Raw genomic sequence first — 19,222 nt, 5'->3', positions numbered from 1 at the left:
CAACACCTTAATAAAGTAATTCGAAAAATTTATCAGAAATAACACGATGTTTTGATTTATACAAATTATATTAAGAAACCTTTGGTGACCCCACAGTTTAAATGTATATCGTAGGTACGTCGTGAACAGTGGTCGTTACAGACAAACGTTCACGTAAATTGTCCCAGTCAATGGATGAATTTAATGTGTCAATCAATGGCCACAGCCACACTGTTTTGAATTTCATTCTAAATGTTCTGCTAATCGAGAGAAAAAAATATGGAAACAATTCGAGAATCCAAGGAGCCTAAATCTCGTACACTGATTTACATTAACCAAAGAGGCAAATTCTAGCCTTTCATCAGAACTAAATTGATAACATATAGAATATATCTATCATGGTTGACTTCATTTTGCCAGTGGTTTTAGAGAAGAAAACTTTATTAGAATCATACCAACTGATTTCCGTAGACCATTTGATGCTTTACTTGGGATTCAATCGGATGAAATATATGGCCGCCAGGGTCGGGTCCAATCGGCTTCTTGTCAAAAATTAACTCATAGAAACTTTATGGTAAAATATGTTTGCTGGAATAATGATATAAAGACTTGTTCAATTAATGCTTATATATAATGTTGTAACGGGGGGAACCATGGTCGCCACATGGCTGTCTTGTTTGAGACGGTTAACTCTTGTTGGGTTTTTTGTACATGAAGCTGTATTTTCACAACTTTAACAGAAGAAACTCAGTACAACAATCAAAACATGTCGCATATAACAGAAATCAAATACAAATTAAAAAGAATTTGACACTTAAAGGTGCAACCAAAGGATAAAAGTTAAAGAAAAACATGTCACATAATGGTTAGAATGGAAACATATAATGAAAGTCTACAAAACAAGACTCATTCACAAAAAAGAAAGTCCACAAAACAAGTCTCATTCACAAAAAAGAAAGTCCACAAAACAAGTCTCATTCACAAAAAAGAAAGTCCACAAAACAAGTCTCATTCACAAAAGGTTGAGGAACAAATAGATAAGAAAAATAGAAAATAAAATAAAGAGAGAAACAGAGCAGGGAGAGAAAATCAAGGTAACACCCATCACGAAAAACCATAAAAATTATATTATTATACCTGCTGGGGAACCTGCTGAAATACAAATAAAACATGAAATTCATCAACAACACATTCATGACATAAAGTACAGATTTTGTTTCTGGTCTAGGCATGATATTTTGCCATCGCTCCGGCGAAGACCTAGATACGAGATATCGGATAGAACATAGGCTTTTTTTTTTTTGGTTAAAAGAATGTTATCTTTTTTTATAAAAAGTTGAAAATAACCATCAGTTTTCTTTGTTTTTCATGTTTCTCTGGTATATTGTATAATTACTGTTCAACAAAATGCTAACAAGTGAACTGACAATCGCCTTTTTTCATACAATGCAATGAACGAAAACAAACATCAATCCTTGTTTATATAGACTTTATTTCAACTCTATAGCAATTCTAAATAATTTTCTTTCAACAGACCTGCAACTGGCTCCATCAACGGACTTTCTCCAAAGTACCTTCATACAAACCTTTGTCAACAGATTGTGAGCATAAACCGTAAACATAAACCAATAAATAAACCGATGACGCCCTTAATGTTTTTAAACATTATTAGGTTATATAGATATCACGTAAATGATATTTGCGAGACGTATTTGTTTTAGGAAGAAGTATGTTAAACAAACAACCACAGTTTCCTTACTTAAATCGCAGTTTTGTGATGCATCACTAAATTTCTCATCATTTTCGATGTGTTTATTTCTTCACAAGTCTTCATTCAAAGTTACTTTAAAAAATGACATTTACTTTGGTTATTGCAGTTGTACTCAGTTTGACGGTTTTCGTGTCAATATTTGAAAGTTTGCCTATTGAAGGTGAGTAAATTTGTTTGAAACAAACATATATTTTATTAAGATTTTTTGTCTTTATTTTGTCAGGAATCTTTTACCTAGTAAATAGATGTGCATAGATTTTTAACCACTGTATATAGATTATAGTATACAGCGGTCGTATTGCTCTCTAAGCTTAGTTTAAACAATTTATATAGTCAAAGTAATATTTACTTGGGGATATGTCTATTTTGTTTAACCCTCTTCTCTTGTCCCCCCTTTCAACCTCCCTAATCAATTACATTTGTTTCCTTTTGTTTTCAACTATTTCACGTTTATCTGTATAATATGTATATGATATATCCTAATTTCTAAAATTACTATCCACAGCGGTCACTGATGTATAAAAATAGATAGCATAGGTTTTAATAGTATGAAATCTAGCATACTCTACTTAGTTCATTCACTTTTTGCGTTTTTTTGTTTGGTTTTTTGTTTGTGTGTTTTTGTGGGTTTTTTTGTGTGTGTAATTGTTATATCGACAAATCATACCCCAAATTAATGATATAGTCGAGTTAAAAATTAATTTTCTAAAAAGTAGGTGATAATCATTTTGGATTTTAATATATTGAATAGGTGAGGATTTCATTAGACGTCCTTTAGATTGCGGTGACATTGACATCAAACGTGGCAGTGGGGTATATAAAATCTACCCGGAAAATTCCAGATATGGTTTTAATGTTTTCTGTGATATGGATACAGAAGATGTGGATGGAGGATGGACTGTAAATATGTATTCCTACTAAAATCATGTGATCAAATGTTTAATAATTATATTCTATGGAATTATTTTATGTTAATGTAAATTACTCGAATTTTTAGCTCACCTGGTCCGAAGTGCCAAGTAAGCATTTCTCATCACTTTGCGTCCGTCGTCGTCGTTTAAAAACTTTTACAACACTCTTCTCCTCTGAAAGCAGGCCGCCATGACTAAAAATAGAACATAGGGGTAAAATGTAGATGTTGGCTTATATCTCTGAAATCAATGCATTTAGAGCAAATCTGACACGGGGTTTATCAGGGGTCTGTTGTTCAACTTGTCGTTAGTGATGACGCTACGTTAAAATTTCTTAATCATTCTAAATCTATCTGCCCTAAAATTTTCAGATAAATCGGACAACCCGTTGTTGGGTTACTGTCCCTGAATTGGTAATTTTAAGGAAATTTTGCCGTTTTTTGTTATTATCTTGGGGTTCGTGTTGTTTATTCTTTAGTTTTTTATGTTGTGTCATGTGTACTATTGTTTTTCTGTTTGTCTTTTTCATTTTTAGCCATGGCGTTGTCAGTTTGTTTTAGATTTATGAGTTTGACTGTCCCTTTGGTATCTTTCGACCCTCTTTTATTATAGATATAGATAAACTGTAAATAGCAATAATGTTCAGCAAAGTAAGATCTACAATTAGGTCAACATGACCAAAATGGTCAGTTGACCCCTTAAGGAGTTATAGCCCTTTATAGTCAATATTTAACAACTGTCATAAATTTTGTAAATTTTACAAAATATTTTTCTACTGTAACTACTGGTCCAGGTTCATTATAGAAAGAGATAACTGTAAGCAGCAAGAAAGATTAAACTAAATCCTGAGAAAATTAGTATATTTTCTTGACAGGTTACCTACTATGCGGAAGGGCATCCTGGTACTCGGTCATATCAGAGCGAGTTTAGAAAAAGTGAAATGATGCTAACAATCGGTACAATTTGGGGGGCGGATGCTAACTGCTATACGTTTTTTTATATACTTGAGAGAATCATCAGAAAACAGTATACTTTTCCCCAAATTGCACCAATTTTAAGTTTGATTTTATTTCTTCTTTTTTGTTTTATTCTTACCTGACAGAGTATCAGGATGTCCTATAATTCATGATTCCTTTTCATACATATGATGAAATTCGTATTATATATCATATTAAAGGTCTTTATGATTTTATTACAGTAACTTTCATTCTAATTTGTTTTTAATTCAGGTTTTCCAACGAAGACTAAATGGCAAGGTTTCTTTTAAAAGAGGATGGTCTGACTACAAAGATGGTTTTGGTACTCTTAAATCGGAACACTGGCTTGGTAATTAAAAGACCTTTTCTAAACACATACATCCTTAATTTGTAAAAGAGAATTATATAGATATAGGAAGATGTGGTATGAGTGCCATTGAGACAACTCTCCATCCAAATAACAATTTATAAAAGTAAACCATTATACGTCAAGGTACGGTCTTCAACACGGAGCCTTGGCTCACACCGAACAGCAAGCTATAAAGAGCCACAAAAATTAGTAATGTAAAACCATTCAAACGTGAAAACATACGATCTAATCTATATAAAAACGAGAAACGAGAAACACGTATGAACTACATAAACAGACGACAACTACTGTACATCAAATTCCTGACTTAGGACAGGTGCAAACATTTGTACTTTTACATTGTATCATTACAATTTTTATTTTCATGATTCTGGAGGAGTCTTCTGTACATATTTTGAGGTCAATATAGTTTAGACCTACCAAGATATATATAAGAAATTAAAAGCCCAAAAACAGAAATACATATGAACAGAAAACGTGTAACTATCGAACATCTGACTTTTAATTGCTATTTTTCGAACGATTTATCTATTGCCACTTAATTTTCCGTTTTATTGATAAACGATTTAAAGGGAGCTTCCCCCGATGCCTCAAGCTGTCTTAAAGTTGCTCTACCTTTGATTTTTTTTGGTGACAGTCCAAATATCAGTAAAGCTGATACAAATCTAAGAAAACGCAATATTTGGTTGATTTGAATGAACATTTCTGGATCATCTTATCAAGTAGTTTCTATTCACAGACAAATGAATAAACCTTTGTAATTCAATATCTATTTACATGTAGGTAATGAAAAACTACATAATCTAACTTCCCAAGGAAGTTATGAATTGCTCATCACGATGGAGGACTTTTCGAATGAAAACAGATATGCCAAATATACCGACTTCAACATAGGAGATGAAAACACAAGATTTAAGATGACATATGTGACGTATACGGGAGATGCTGGTGAGAACTTTACTTGAAGTTTTGGAATACTACAAAAATTTGTGAAACCAAAGACTATGCATACCCACATAATCTGACTGAAAAACCATTTATGAATATATTTTAATGGTAAATATTTGCCTATGCAAATTATTAACATAAGGTTGCATAGGTAACACCATGTATTCAGAATTCAGTCGTCAAAATCAATATGCCTTATTTTCTGAAGTTTCAAATGAGACAACTTTCTATCCAAGTCAAATTGTATAGAAAGTTAACGACACTTATAGCTGAAAACACAGGCATTTGTTTCTATCAATGAAAAGGTCGACTATCCATATAATCTTGCGTTTTGGCAACATTAGAAAACTATTATGATAAAGTGGTCATATAGAAGAAAACGATATCAACAACACAATATCTACTAACAAATCTACGTCCTCCAAATACTTAATCTGCTTCTTCTTAGAGCAATTGTCCATACGTGATGATTTACCCTGGTTAGGCTGTAATCTCCAAGATAATAATAGATGGTACCAGGGCCGTAACTAGCCTCTTTTAATAGTGAGGCAAAATATATTTGCCGAGCGTAGCGAGGCGAAAAATTTTTGGCGAGGGGTCTGAAACTCTGAAAAAAATAACGCAAAATCGTGAATTCTGAGCATTTTTCTGACTTTTTTTTTACATTGAAACGCAATTAATTTTTAGCAATTTTTTCGACAATATTCTGGTCTCAAAGCTAAAACATAGTAATTAATGACTTTTAGGTTTCACAGGGACAACATTAAAAGTAGACCGATATGTAGGATAAAGCAAAAACGTAAATCTCATAATCATTACAGCTTTTACATTAATGCTAGCAAGACAAATCTTTGTTTGACTTGCTTGCTTTGTTTGTATCAATGTTTGCTCAAGCATGGTAATTAAGATAGGCGGGGCTTCAGCTTGTATACATCATTCGTACATTTTATTGGACGTTATGTTGGAGGTTAAGGACACTAAATTTTAAAACATCACATGACACGTATTCTCTCATGTTTCCTTACCTGTAAATATACAATACAGACAGGATTCTACTTCGTCGAAATTATCTTCCTATTTCGCCAGTTCATTTTCACAATCGTAGAAACGGAAGACAATTTTTTTTTCAGAGATCCAACTTAAAGACTGTCATCAAGCACTTTTAGTAAAATAGCTATTCGAACACATCTACTCTGATTTTGTGATCCATTGGATAGGTATTTCACTTGACCCCTATATTTCATCTTTTAGTACTGTGATTTTTTTATGTTATAAAGTCAACCTGTAGCTTTGCTATATAAAATGATAGAGTCTGAAGCGAGATGATGTATCAAATACTCTTGTTTTGTACATTTTCAAGACAAAATTTTCATCTCAAACACACCCTAACACAAAAAAAGGTGCACTCGATTTTCTCTTCGATACAATTGTTTCCCATTTTTTGGAATATTTTCTCGAGTTGCATAATCGAAGGACAGACATGGAAATAACTGACTGAACTAATAGATTGATATGTTATAAAAACAATATTAGGTCAATTAATGTTAAAGGCCAGTTTCTCAGCCTCATACAAGAAAAAAAGTTTATATTTTTCTTTCATTGACACATTATTGTATTTTTACAGGTGAGAAAACATGTGAGAATATTTGTCATGTGATGTTTTAAAATTAAGTGTCCTTAACCTCAGACTTATGTACGTCCAATAAAATCTAAGTATGATGAATACAAGCCGAAGCCCCGCCTATCTTAATTACCATGCTTGAGCAAACACTGATACAAACAAAGCAAGCAAGCCAAACAAAGATTTGTCTTGCTAGCATTAATGTAAAAGCTGTAAAACCGGATCTGTCTGTCGATCTGTTGTTGTCTTGTATAGTGCTTAGGATTTTTTTATTATATTTTTTACTAGATTTAAATATAGTGACAGTGCAGTATTATAATTATACTAGTACTGAAAAGTCGTCACTAGGGACCATCTTGACCTTGTTTTACGGTATAAATGATTCTTTTATTGTTGAAGACCCTCCAGTAACTATCAAGATGAAGAACAAGAATAAAAACTTTGACCATTGATCATTGTATTTCTTTCTATGCATTGACTTTGTGTGAGATTAGGTTCCGTGCACGTTTACTCCATATTCCTTTATTTTCTGTTAAAGGGTCTGAACTTAATGCAAGTTTAACCCTTCAATGTAAAAGGTCATATTGCAATGTATTGATGTTTTTATAATTTATATAGATGAATTGATACGGGGAAATTAGAGGTTACTTTAATTTAAACCATGTCAGCTATCTATTTTTTCTACAAAAAAGAGCCAGTTTTCTTTGATATCAAGTTCAATTCTCCATGCAGAAACGACCTCGTTTTGCTGTGTCCAGTAGAGCATCGTATATTCTTAAAATATTTTCTCACACAATGTCTGGACATCGGTGGACATGCAACATTGCAATACCAAACGCTTACAAATGAAAATCAACACTCAGACTATAGTCATAAATTAGGACAATAAATGAACAAAAGACAAACCCGAGACACAGAAGTACAAACAAAAGAAAAACCCGGGACACAGAAGTACAAACAATAGACCATCTACTCTGAAAACTAAAAGTAAATCACGAAAACATGCAGGGGCGACAACAGATAGCAAGAGACTTTCAGTGAAAACAATTTGATATGAAGACAGTATTTTGTTTCCGTTTTTTTTTTTTTTTTAATTTCCAACATGAGGCATTTGCCTCATTTGCCTCAATGTAGTTACGGCCCTGGGTACCAAACTACAAATACTAAAAAAAATCAGCAAGGAAATTGTCCAAAAGAAAATAAGGACTGGCCTGAAATGACCAATTTTACACAATTATTTGTCGGTAATTATTCGGATAAATATCATTATTGATAAATAAAGGCAACAGTAGTATACCGCTGTTCAAAACTCATAAATTCATGGACAAAAAACAAAATCGGGGTAACAAACTAAAACCGAGGGAAACGCATTAAATATAAGAGGAGAACAACGACACAACACTAAAATTTAACACGCACAGAAACGGACCAAGCATCAGACAAAATCCCACGAGAATAACAAATATAACATCAAAACCAAATACATGAATTTGGAATAGACAAGTACCGTGACACGTCTTATCGCAAATTATGTGAAATTACACTAAAAAATAAGAGAAAACAAACGACGCAACGTTAAAATGTAACACACACAGAAACGAATAATAATATAACAATGGCCATATTCCTGACTTGGTACGGACATTTTTAAAGGAATAAATGGTGGGTTGAACCTGGTTTTGTGGCATGCCAAACCTCCACTTTAATGGCAATGTTAAATTTAACATTGAAATGACAACATAATATTACAGGACTACAATACAAATAAATAGGAGAACGTATTAGACAAAGAAACACATGATTAATGAATAACAAAAAGCATCAGGTTTAAAATTCAATACGCCAAAAACGCGCCTCGTCCACACAAGATTCACCAGTGACGCCCAGATATAAAAGATCGAAAGCGAAAAAAAGTACAAAGTTGTACAGCACTGATGATCAAAAGTTGAAAAAGGTTGTGTCAAATACGGCTATGTTTTTATGCTTGGGATTGATAAAACTATGATACAGAAATTCAGACACCTTTTTTCGAAATTTCGTCTAAATGTGCAAATGCAATACTCTTTTAGAAATTTGCCGAGGTATCCGAAAGTCAATGAAGTTATATCCGAGTCACGTTGTAATTTTTTTCTTTACTATATAAGTTTACAAAATGTACTCATTGACAGTTTTTAAAAATCTTTTAAGGTGACTCTCTTGCCCACCATAATGGTAGAAAGTTCAGTACTGAAGATCAGGATAATGACGATCATTCAACATCCTGTGCTAAAGGGTACAAAGGTGGATGGTGGTACGGGGGCTGTCACACGGCCAATTTAAACGGTCTTTATCTCGCTGGGGGTGACTCGGCCAGCACTGTTAATATTAATTGGAAAGCTTGGAAAGGCTACAATTACTCACTGAAAGCAACAACCATGATGATAAGAAGAAAATGATTAAATCTGCTGAATAAAAGAGAATCGTAGTATATGTGTCGATATTTTTTTAGAAACAGAACTAGCTTGAATGATTGTTCATTTGCTTTAAATGCATGCTAATTGAATATGATTTAAAGACATTTAAAACGCCAATTTTTGTAATATTTAATTCTTTAGACCCACATTTTGATAGATAAAATTGTTTAATTTAATATGTTAAAATGTTAAGCCTCGGTCACACCTTACCGGATAGCTCGAACGGACGCCTAACGGATAACTTGTTTTCAATCCGTTCATGTCCGTTAGACGTCCGTTCTTATCCGTTAGACGTCCGTCAATATCCGTTGCATGTCCGTTAAGCGTACGTTTTATCCGTCGACGTCCTTTCTGTCCGGTGGAAAATTTTGAGCATGTTCAAAACTTTGAACGGACGTCCAACGGATAAAATGTCTGTTGAACGTCCGTTGGGCGTCCGTTTTGGACGGTACTCGTCCGTTTCGTTTCCGTTTTGTATCCGTTACGTGTCCGTTACACATCCGTTGAAGGTCTGGAAGATAAATTCATCAACGGACTTCTACCGGACGTTTAACGGATAAAACGGGTGTTGATCGGATGAGAAACGGACTTCTACCGGACGTATAACGGATAAAACGGATGATGAACGGATATGAAACGGATAAATGCCAATTGAAAATTTCGCGTCAGAAATGCCAATTATTGGTATGTCAGATTTATTAAGGTTCATGAATTCATAATTGATCTTAGAGCATAGGCACGTCTTCACAGTCAAGCAGTTCTTACTCAAGCCAGACACTGTCCTTTCAAGTTTGGCGTAATTTTGAAGAACAAACCAAAACCAGTTACACAGAAACATTTTGAATATTTATGCGATTTACATGTATTATTATTGTCACCGTTGATTTTCCGTAAATCTTGTTCATCCGTTTTATCCGGTACGCTTCCGTTAGGTGTCTGTTTTATGCGGTACTCGTCCGTTGGATGTACGTTCGACATCCGTTCTGTCCGGTACGTTTCCGTTTCTCGTACGTTGCATATCCGGTGTGTGTCCGTTATGCATCCGTTACACGTCCGTTTTATTCGTTCAGTACATCAACGGACTCCCAACGGATAACAATTTTGTCAACGGACAACTTTTATTTTCATCCGTTAGGCGTCCGTTCGTGCTATCCGGTAAGGTGTGACCGAGGCTTTAAAATAAACATGGCCCTATGGTCCATTAAATAAATCTTATTGTCGTGAAACTTAGTCTGCATGCTTATAATTCATTACGCTTTGGTCATATCAAGTCTTTAGAAAAATTGGTCAAGTCTTTATACTCTATAAGACTAAGTTCTGACGACACAGTTCATCTATTCATATACACATTTATTTGAGTCTGATAGTAGTACATGAATTAAAAGAATTATATTCCACTTGATATTAGTTTTTCGTCTGTACAACGGCATAACACCGTACAAATTCAACGTAAGAATATCGAAGTCATTTCCTCCCCTGGTTGCCGTCTTAGAACCAGAGAGATGTTTATTATGCAAATTTTTTTTTTTCAGCTGCTGGACTTTGAGAGCAGAGTTTCCTTTCAACTTTAGTTTCTAGATTTCAGCTTTCAGTACTTACTCTGTACGATTGTTCGTTTTGTACCTTTTTTTGTCAAAGATAAGTCACGCCTTTGGCAAATATCTTAGTGAGAAATTCTCGTCACGTAAATGGTATTATTATAAATATTTATGGAGAATAGAACTAATATAGATGTGTACAATTAACATGCCTTTGATCTTTACATATACGGGCTCCAGTCCTTATTATTCAAAGCTGACTTAAAAGCATTCAACTGTTCGAAGAACTTGTCAGCACCAGGTCGTTTGCATGTAAAAAAAACCTGACACGATATTTACTTATTGAATCACAATGTCTAGCTAAATGAAATCTATGAACGAACGGCACTGATTTTAAGTAGTGTCTCCTCTTTGACAGTTTTGTACATTAAAACTCAATATTCAATAAAAGAAGCTGCTATTCTAAGTGTTTGGTACAGATTGGCTGTCACTCTACACAACATAGAACTTTTTTTCCGAAAACACTGTCATACATCCAAACATTCTATCAACACTAATCTGTATCCACACTTGTTGAGTTATAAAAAAAAAACTCAATAAAATTTAACGGAGCTGAACATTTTGATTACATGAATATAAAAACGAGTATTCCAGAAGCTCAGCGATAAAGGCCCAATTTGTATGTATAATTTTGTATATGACTTACAGGGCTGTATCTGGGGTTCGAATTCAGGGGAGGCAGGGGTTTCGGGGTGGGATCCGATTGAGGCCCCGAAGATAGGGGGTTGGGGGGGGCACAGCCCCCCCGCCGATTTTTTTTCTCTCAGTCAATGACTAATAATGACCCGTTTCCCTTTGATTTCCTTACTTTAAGAAACGTAAGTTTTGCTTGAACCTGGAAGAAATTTTAATGCAAAAACAAGCTGAGATTGCTGTTCGGGGTGAGCCAAGGCTCCGTCTTGAAGGCCGTACTTTGACCTATAATTATTAACATTAAAATTCATCGTGGCCGCCGATTTTTCTCTCTTAGTAAAATGGCTAAAAATAACCCGTTTTCCTTCGATTTCCTGACTGTGATTGATCAGTATTGCTGGATCCTGGGAGCAATTTTTATGCAAACAATTATTATCTGTATTTAAAGATATTTTTGTTAGAAATCAAACTGGTAAATTTAAAAAAAACATATAAAGCAAGATTAAAGAACGAGGACCTTGAATTACAATATTGTTGAAAGCTGAACAGACATGTTAATAACTACAACCAGGTACTTTCTATGCTAGTATATACTTAGTATAGAAAGTCCCTGCTACAACAAATGGGAGGCATTGACCATAATGTTCTCGTACGATCGGGTTACGTTAAAAAACGATTCAACAGCTGATTCAGCCGGTAATGAATTTCCGATATCTTAAAAGATTCACAATACAAAGGTACCTTCCTCTGCTTAATTTAGCCCCTAAATAAATGTGAATAGTTATGTTTTATTCAAAATTGTCGAAAGCAAAGTTTCATATTTGTTCTCGTCACGAATACTGAATAACAGATGGACGGCCACACGAAAAAAATAAATAAAATAAATACTGAAACTGTTCACTTTCGATCAAAAATCCGGAAAATGACAGACATATCACGTATCATGATAACAATGTTAAAACAGCAAACTCCCTGCCTCATAGGTAGTTACGGCCCTGACTTATAACAAGAAAGTTTTCAAATATAACACTTTCAATTGCAAAATATTTTGTTTATAATAAAGATGAAATGATAATAATAACAATAATAACCAACTATTACATAAGTATGAAACCTACATAAAAATCAAAGCGCTGTAAGCACTGTAGGCAGTTAACCAAAAACCAAGGCAAACATAATTATGAAAACTGTGGCAATGTTGCTTCAACTTTTTTTAAAGATTTAAAAGAACAAACATTAAACATTCATATATAATTGTACATTTATGTTCATTTAATGAATTAATCATTAAGGCAAATAATTCATATTTTATCAAGGTTTTCAATAGCAATGCACATGACCACGAATGGTCATGAGTCTTTCATGAGTCAGCAGTGGTACAAATTTGCAATGATTGCAGTTCTTCTAGTTGATCGTAATTGTTCGTATTAGTTGACTGTTAGTAGTTCAAGTTGACTTTAGTACGAGCTTGAAAAAAATTGAATGGACTTGCTTCCCTGGAAAGAAAACTGAGTTTGTGTTGTACAGTACAAAAGTTATGAGACACAAATCAGACAAATGTTAACTACTACAGGGATCAATGGTGAGGTCTGACTGAACTGTCCATAGTAAATGTAAATGACTCCCACCTTCACCCCAAGTCCATGATGTCTAAGTTTGGAATAAAATGACAGGTGTTAGGGTCTAGCAAAGTGATATGCATATGTGTCGCCTATGAGATTGACCTTGTATGTCATTCAATCTTTTTTGAAATGACAAACAGGAATGAATATGGTTTAGGCGTTGGTATCTCAATCTTTTACAAGTTCTCAAAACACACACAAGAGGGTGTGGAGTGACCCTAGGGACTACCCCTATTTTTCATTTGATTTTTTATATTGTCCCATACATGAATATATGGGCGTTTTTCAATAAAAACGTACTTTCTTGTCCCAGCCACTTTAAAAAAACTGTGTTTGATCTTTGCAAGTAATTTTTTGTGCAGTCAGTACATTGAATTAGATAAAATATTTTTAAGCAAAGAAACAGTTTATTGTTTAGAGGGATTGACTAAGATATTGATTCCTGAATGGTCCAAAACAACCAAAATGGCATGTCCCTAGACCGCCTGTTCAACATTCATACTCTAAAATATCGTGAAAAAATGTAGAAATAAATATTAATTTTATTTAATATAAGTTCTTTAATAATTCAAAAGTATGTTTAGAGCTAACATATTTTAATAAACAGCTTTTAACATAGGATTCTTTATTTCAGAAGGTGTGTCCCTAACACATTGGCCACTACTGAAACGAAGTCATTAAAACTTGATAATAAACAGTTTTATAAAATCAATGTAATTTTTTTTTTGCAAGAGATATAAACATTAGGGTCTTACAAAAGAAGTGATGCTTTTATAACGGCAATTAAATTGTTGGTTAGAAAAATTGAGCACATCAAATGGACGAGAGTGATACCGTATTTTTGTAAATGTCCACTATGAAACGGGTCAAATCTCCTTCAGTATCTGGTTTTAAAATTATGAAAAAAATATCAGTGTACAGCTTAATAATGCTTTGATGAATACAGTCAGTCCTGTTACTATTGCAATATATGGGTTGTGAGAAAAAAATAAAACATGTGAATATGTCCCCTACGAAACGGTCACCTACCAAACAAGTTTGGGAGAAAAACGTTTCGTAGTGGACACTACCACTACAATGCAGTCTTGTTTTACTCTTTTTTCAATTATATTCGTGCAAAGCAAATAACAAAGGTTAGTTTCATGTACTTTTTATTATGTTTTTATTAACATAGAATAGGGTTGATGTCAACTGCGAAACTTTTTGTCCACTACGAAACGGTTTTGTCAACTACGAAACGCATCAAAATGTCCACTACGTAACATGAGTTGTACCTTCATATGTGAAGTACTGTACTAATCTTTATCAATAAAAAAAATGGTTCTCCAATTCAGAAAAAAATGAGATTTTTCTAGTATATAAAGTAAACAAACTTGAATGTCTATAGGAAACATTTAAAATTGCAAAAATATGTGTGTTTAGAAGCAGTTTCGTAGGGTACAAAAGTCCCCCACGAAACAGTACACAAATTATGAAAATAATATCATTTTAAAGGCAGCACTCCTTTTGCGCCAATTACTGATTTTCAGGGGTATCATTTGCGCCATTTTTATTTTCTTGAAATGTATCAATTGCGCCAGTTTTTGGAACTCATTTGCGCCAATTTACCTGAACACATATTGATCGTACATATTAAAGATTAATATATATTTAGCATCATTATTGTCTCAGTAGAAATCTTGTACATATACATGAGACATACCCACAGAAGTTAGAGCGTCAAATACTACAAACAGCATGCAAAAGAAAAGCTACAGAAAAAATATCCGAAAGACCAGCTAAGATCATATGTTCGGAGCTATTTCATCATGAAGAGGAACGTCTACAGAAAAATGACTTGAAGTGCATAAGACAGTCTATGTACAGAGAGAGAAGATAACTGTACCCTGCCTAACCAAAAAGTTCATTAGAATTTCAAGAAATTTTAAGTGAGGTAGGACTGATCACAAATAAAGAAAAGAGTTTGTTTTAGCAAATGATATTGAAAGTGGCATTGTTATTCTCGGTTGTGAAGCTAACTTGAAATTTCTTTGTATGCGGGACAGAAGATGTTTTTGCTGATGGAACATTTAAGTGTTGTCCGAATGGATTCAGGAATGGACATTTAATTTAATTTCCACTTTTAAAATTGCCTTTTGCATTCCAAATCAATCAGGAGACTGTAATTGAAAAATGTTTTCTTTGCTTAAGGAATGTTTTTCTTTAGATTGGCGCAATCGTATATTTTATTTTTGGCGCAAATGATACCATGTAATTTTAAAACAGGTGGCGCAAACGTAGCATTAGAGAAAAAAAGTTGTGGCGCAAAAGGACGCATTTTTGGAGCAAACGGATCTCTCCCATTTTAAAGAGTATTTAAGATTGCACTTTTTGTTTACAAACAGGTCTATAAAAGAGGTATTCAAAATAACTCTTGAAAATAAACTTTAAACTAGTTGATTTTCCATTTTTTTTAGGTCTGAAAGGAACGCTTTTATTGAAAAACGCCCATATAAGGTTTATGAGTGGGGATCTTGACCGTTATCAAGTTTTCAAACAGGAGGGGGTGGGGGACCCCAGTGACTTCCGCTATATTTCATTTGATATGTTATATTGTCCAATACATGAATATATATGGTTGAGGGGTGGGGATCTCATCTGTTTCTAATTTATCAAACAGGAGTGGGTAGGGTGACCCTAAGGACTCTCCCTATATTTCATTTAATTAGTTCTCATACATGAATATATATGGTTTAATTTAAAGGTGGGGATCAGGACTGTTTCCAATTTTTCAATCAGGAGGGATGGGGTGACTGCAGGGACTCTCCCTATATTTCATTTAATTTAGAGTTGGGGATCCCAACAGTTTCCAAGTTCTTAAACATGGGGGTAGGGTGACCACAGGGACTTCCCCTATATTTCATTTGATTTGTTATATAGTCTTATACATGAGTATATATGGTTACGGGGTGATGATCTCGAATTTTTCCAAGTTCTTAAACAGGAGGGTGTACAGTGACAATTGGGACCCCCTTATAAGATTTGTAATATTGTCCCATCCATAAATATATATTATTTAAGATCATTGTGGATCTCGACCGTTAAAAATTTTCAAACAGAAAGGGGTAGAGTGGCCCCACGAACTCCACCTATATTTCATATAATTTGTTATATTGTCCCATACATGAATATATATGGTTTAGGGTTGGGGATCTTGACCGTTACCAAGTTCTCAAACAGGAGGGGTGGAGTGACCCCCAGGGAATCCCCCTATATTTCATTTGATTAGTTATATTGTCCCATACATGAATAAATATGGTTTAGGGTTGGGGATCTCGAATGTTTCCAAGTTCTCAAACAGGGGGGTTTACAGTGACCATAGGGACCCCCTTATTATTCCTTTGATTTGTTATATTGTCCCATACATGAATATATATGGTTTAAGATTGGGGATCTCAACCGTTTTCAAATTCTCAAACCGGAAGGGGAAGAGTGGCCCCACGAACTCCACCTATATTTCATATGATTTGGTTATATTGTCCCATACATGAATATATATGGTCTAGGGGTGGGGATCTCGACCGTTTCCAAGTTCTCAAACAAGAGGGGTGGGGTGACCCCCAGGGACTCCCCCTATATTTCATTTGATTATATATATATTGTCCCAGTACATGAATAAATATGGTTTAGGGGTGGGGATCTCGACTGTTTCCAAGTTCTAAAATATGAGGGGGTGGGTGACCCTAGGGACTTCCCCTATTTTTCATTTGATTAGTTATTTAGTCTCATACATGAATGTATATGGTTGAGGGGTGGGGATCTCATCTGTTTCAAAGTTATCAAACAGGAGGAGGTAGAATGGCCCAATGGACTCCACCTATATATTAAATGATTTGTTTACATTCAGGTATCATATAATATAGTTGCCCTATTTGTGCCTGTCCCATGTCAGGAGCCTGTTATTCAGTGGTTGTCGTTTGTTTTTGTGTTACATATTTGTTTTTTGTTAAAAAAAATTATATAAATAGGGCCGTTAGTTTTCTCGTTTGACTTGTTTTACATTGTCTTATCGGGGCCTTTTATAGCTGACTATGCGGTATGGGCTTTGCTCATTGTTGAAGGGTGTACGATGACCTATTGTTGTTAATGTCTGTGTCATTTTGGTCTCTTATAGATAGTTGTCTCATTGGCAATCATACCAGATCTTTTTTTATATAAGAAACTTCCAGCTATTTTAACTGACCTATCAAAATTGAGAAGAAAAAAATACCCCTTGAAATTGCAGTAATATGTTTAACTTGAAAAGCATCTTATATGCATTACCAACATTTATCACTGATAAAGAAAACTTATACTGTTATCAGGAACATATATATTGTTAGATAAACTGTTCCCAGATGTCACGTTGTAATGGATTTTGACATTAAAATTGGTGTACAAAATATTTTCTGCTTTTTCTTTCTTTTACATATATCTGTTGGTTTTCAATTCTAGTGTTTATATTTATTTACCATGCATAGATGTATTTTGTCACCTGTCTGGATTTTATCATCTTCGCTAGCCAAGGGTTACGATCCACTCCCGCTCTCTTCACCCTTGGCGGATTGAGATAAAATTTCGGAGACACAGGGTAAGGATTTTTATTGGTTGCAGTCGAAACTCGCTGCATCCAATCAAAAAGCGCCTTTAACATGATCACGTGTAAATGTAGAAAGTGTTTGTAAAGAATTGCCACGTGTTTATTGTGCAACAAGTCTTTACATCCCTAAACATACGACTATATTTAGTGACAACTTGAATGTTTTTAATCAACTAATAGAAGTTCCTGTGTATGTTTCATGCACAAATGCATGAATGTTGACGTATATTTTCGTTTCCGGCTTTTCCAAGTGTGTAGAATCTAGACACTACCGTCTTTTTACCTTCGAATTGAAGAGTTCAAGTGCTACCATTGGTCAAGAATAATGTATTTGGAATGGGCGTGACTTAAATCTTCCGGCAGATGGCGCAACATTGTTTTCACAAATGTTGGCTCAATCCGCCAAGGGTGAAGAGAGCGGGATTGGATCGTAACCCTTGGCTAGCGAAGATGGGATTTTATCAGTTGATATCCAAAACCCAGGATTACCCTTATCCGCTTCCGGAATCGGATCCGATATTGTAATTGTCTTCTCGCGGCAGCCATTTTTTTTCGATGTTGTTTTGACAGACAGTGAGATACGATTTTACTCGGATTTACACATTATTTGTCGGCGATTTTCTGTATACAGCTAGCGATTGAACAAATTGAACATCGCTGCCATGAATAGTAATGATGAAAATAAGTTTGAGATCGTTTATTAGGAAACTTTGGTAAAAATGTTTGCAAAGTTATTTTTTATTTCCTTTCAAGGTCCGTCGGGCATGTCGGGCGTAGCTAGTAACCAAGTAGTAAGTCCGACTGCAAAAGCAGACCTCGGACCACCGCTAATTTGAATCCCTGCGTCCAAATTTAAAAGATACGAAAATATCAACTTCTAAATTAATTCAAAATTGCCGCCAACAGCGTGATCAGTTGAAATATATTAATAGACTACTGACGTAGATGACTACGTATTGACGACAAACAATATTCCTACGACTTTTGCAATTTGGGAAATCTTAACTACTTGTCTTTAGAGATTTTCGGCGATTACATATTTCATACATTTGTTCTTTGACATCTTAGCCAAAAGCTCAGGGGAGAATAAACTACATAAGGATTCCTAATGTGCTCTACTTCCTATGTGCAACTTCAAAACTTTTGGGAAAATCGACGATCATTTAAGGTTTTTCTGGTCATATTTTTTGTAATCCAGAATGAAAAGTATGAAAAAATTGTCCAATAAGTTATAAATAATATAGTAGCCAACTAGATGATAACAATGGCACGTATTTCAGAATTTATTGGGTAGAACACAAATCCAGGGTGCTCGCATAAGGCAGCTTAACTGCCTAAAAACAACATAAAACATGTAGCAAAATATTATTTTAATGAAATTCAAGTTAAATTCACAAAGGTTCTGACACCAACGTCAAGCAGAATTTCCAATGACCAATGATAAGCAATTACGTATGTGTGACATGGGTGCTGTTGACACGGACATAGTCGTAATGATTTCGAAGACCTAGAAACCATAACCAGAAAGGTTGAGGGAAAGTCAAATGACTGTGATTGAGTACTGTTAGTGACCATTTGTGACCTAATTGGGTTATTAATCATTATATGGACGATTTAAACAATACCATGTTTTTATTTACCGAGCCTGAGACCGAATGGCATTATCCATTACCAGGAAGGCTCTACGTTATAAAAAAAACCTTGTCTAGTATTAAAATACA

At 34.4% G+C, this 19,222-nt stretch overlaps 1 protein-coding gene across 3 annotated transcripts; it reads left to right on the top strand.

The window, feature by feature from the left end:
- Positions 1-1,736: 1,736 nt before the first annotated feature.
- On the top strand, positions 1,737-12,345 carry LOC139519705 (fibrinogen C domain-containing protein 1-like). 3 transcript variants are annotated; one of them, XM_071311934.1, is made up of 7 exons: positions 1,737-1,910; positions 2,502-2,650; positions 3,891-3,987; positions 4,792-4,956; positions 8,765-9,217; positions 10,202-11,280; positions 12,191-12,345. In XM_071311934.1, exons 1-5 carry the CDS (start codon positions 1,832-1,834, stop codon positions 9,010-9,012), a joined length of 738 nt encoding a protein of 245 aa, XP_071168035.1. In that variant the 5' UTR covers positions 1,737-1,831; the 3' UTR covers positions 9,013-9,217; positions 10,202-11,280; positions 12,191-12,345. The 3 variants fall into 3 exon arrangements, with proteins under 3 accessions (XP_071168035.1, XP_071168034.1, XP_071168036.1); XM_071311933.1 differs by having other exon boundaries at positions 1,754-1,910; positions 10,202-11,320; positions 12,249-12,345; XM_071311935.1 differs by having other exon boundaries at positions 1,754-1,910; positions 10,202-11,336; positions 12,249-12,345.
- The last annotated feature ends 6,877 nt before the right edge of the window (positions 12,346-19,222 follow it).

Source organism: Mytilus edulis, chromosome 4, assembly GCF_963676685.1.
Source record: "Mytilus edulis chromosome 4, xbMytEdul2.2, whole genome shotgun sequence".
Lineage (NCBI taxonomy): Eukaryota > Metazoa > Mollusca > Bivalvia > Mytilida > Mytilidae > Mytilus > Mytilus edulis.
Note: the sequence above shows the minus strand (reverse complement) of the source record. Positions and strands in the feature narration are given on the sequence as shown.

Excerpts from the sequence above, each read along its gene's own strand:
- LOC139519705 (XM_071311934.1), top strand. The coding sequence starts at position 1,832 with ATGACATTTACTTTGGTTATTGCAGTTGTACTCAGTTTGACGGTTTTC. Across the intron at positions 2,651-3,890 it reads ATGTGGATGGAGGATGGACT|GTTTTCCAACGAAGACTAAA; the intron begins GTAAATATGTAT and ends TTTTTAATTCAG. Across the intron at positions 3,988-4,791 it reads TAAATCGGAACACTGGCTTG|GTAATGAAAAACTACATAAT; the intron begins GTAATTAAAAGA and ends ATTTACATGTAG.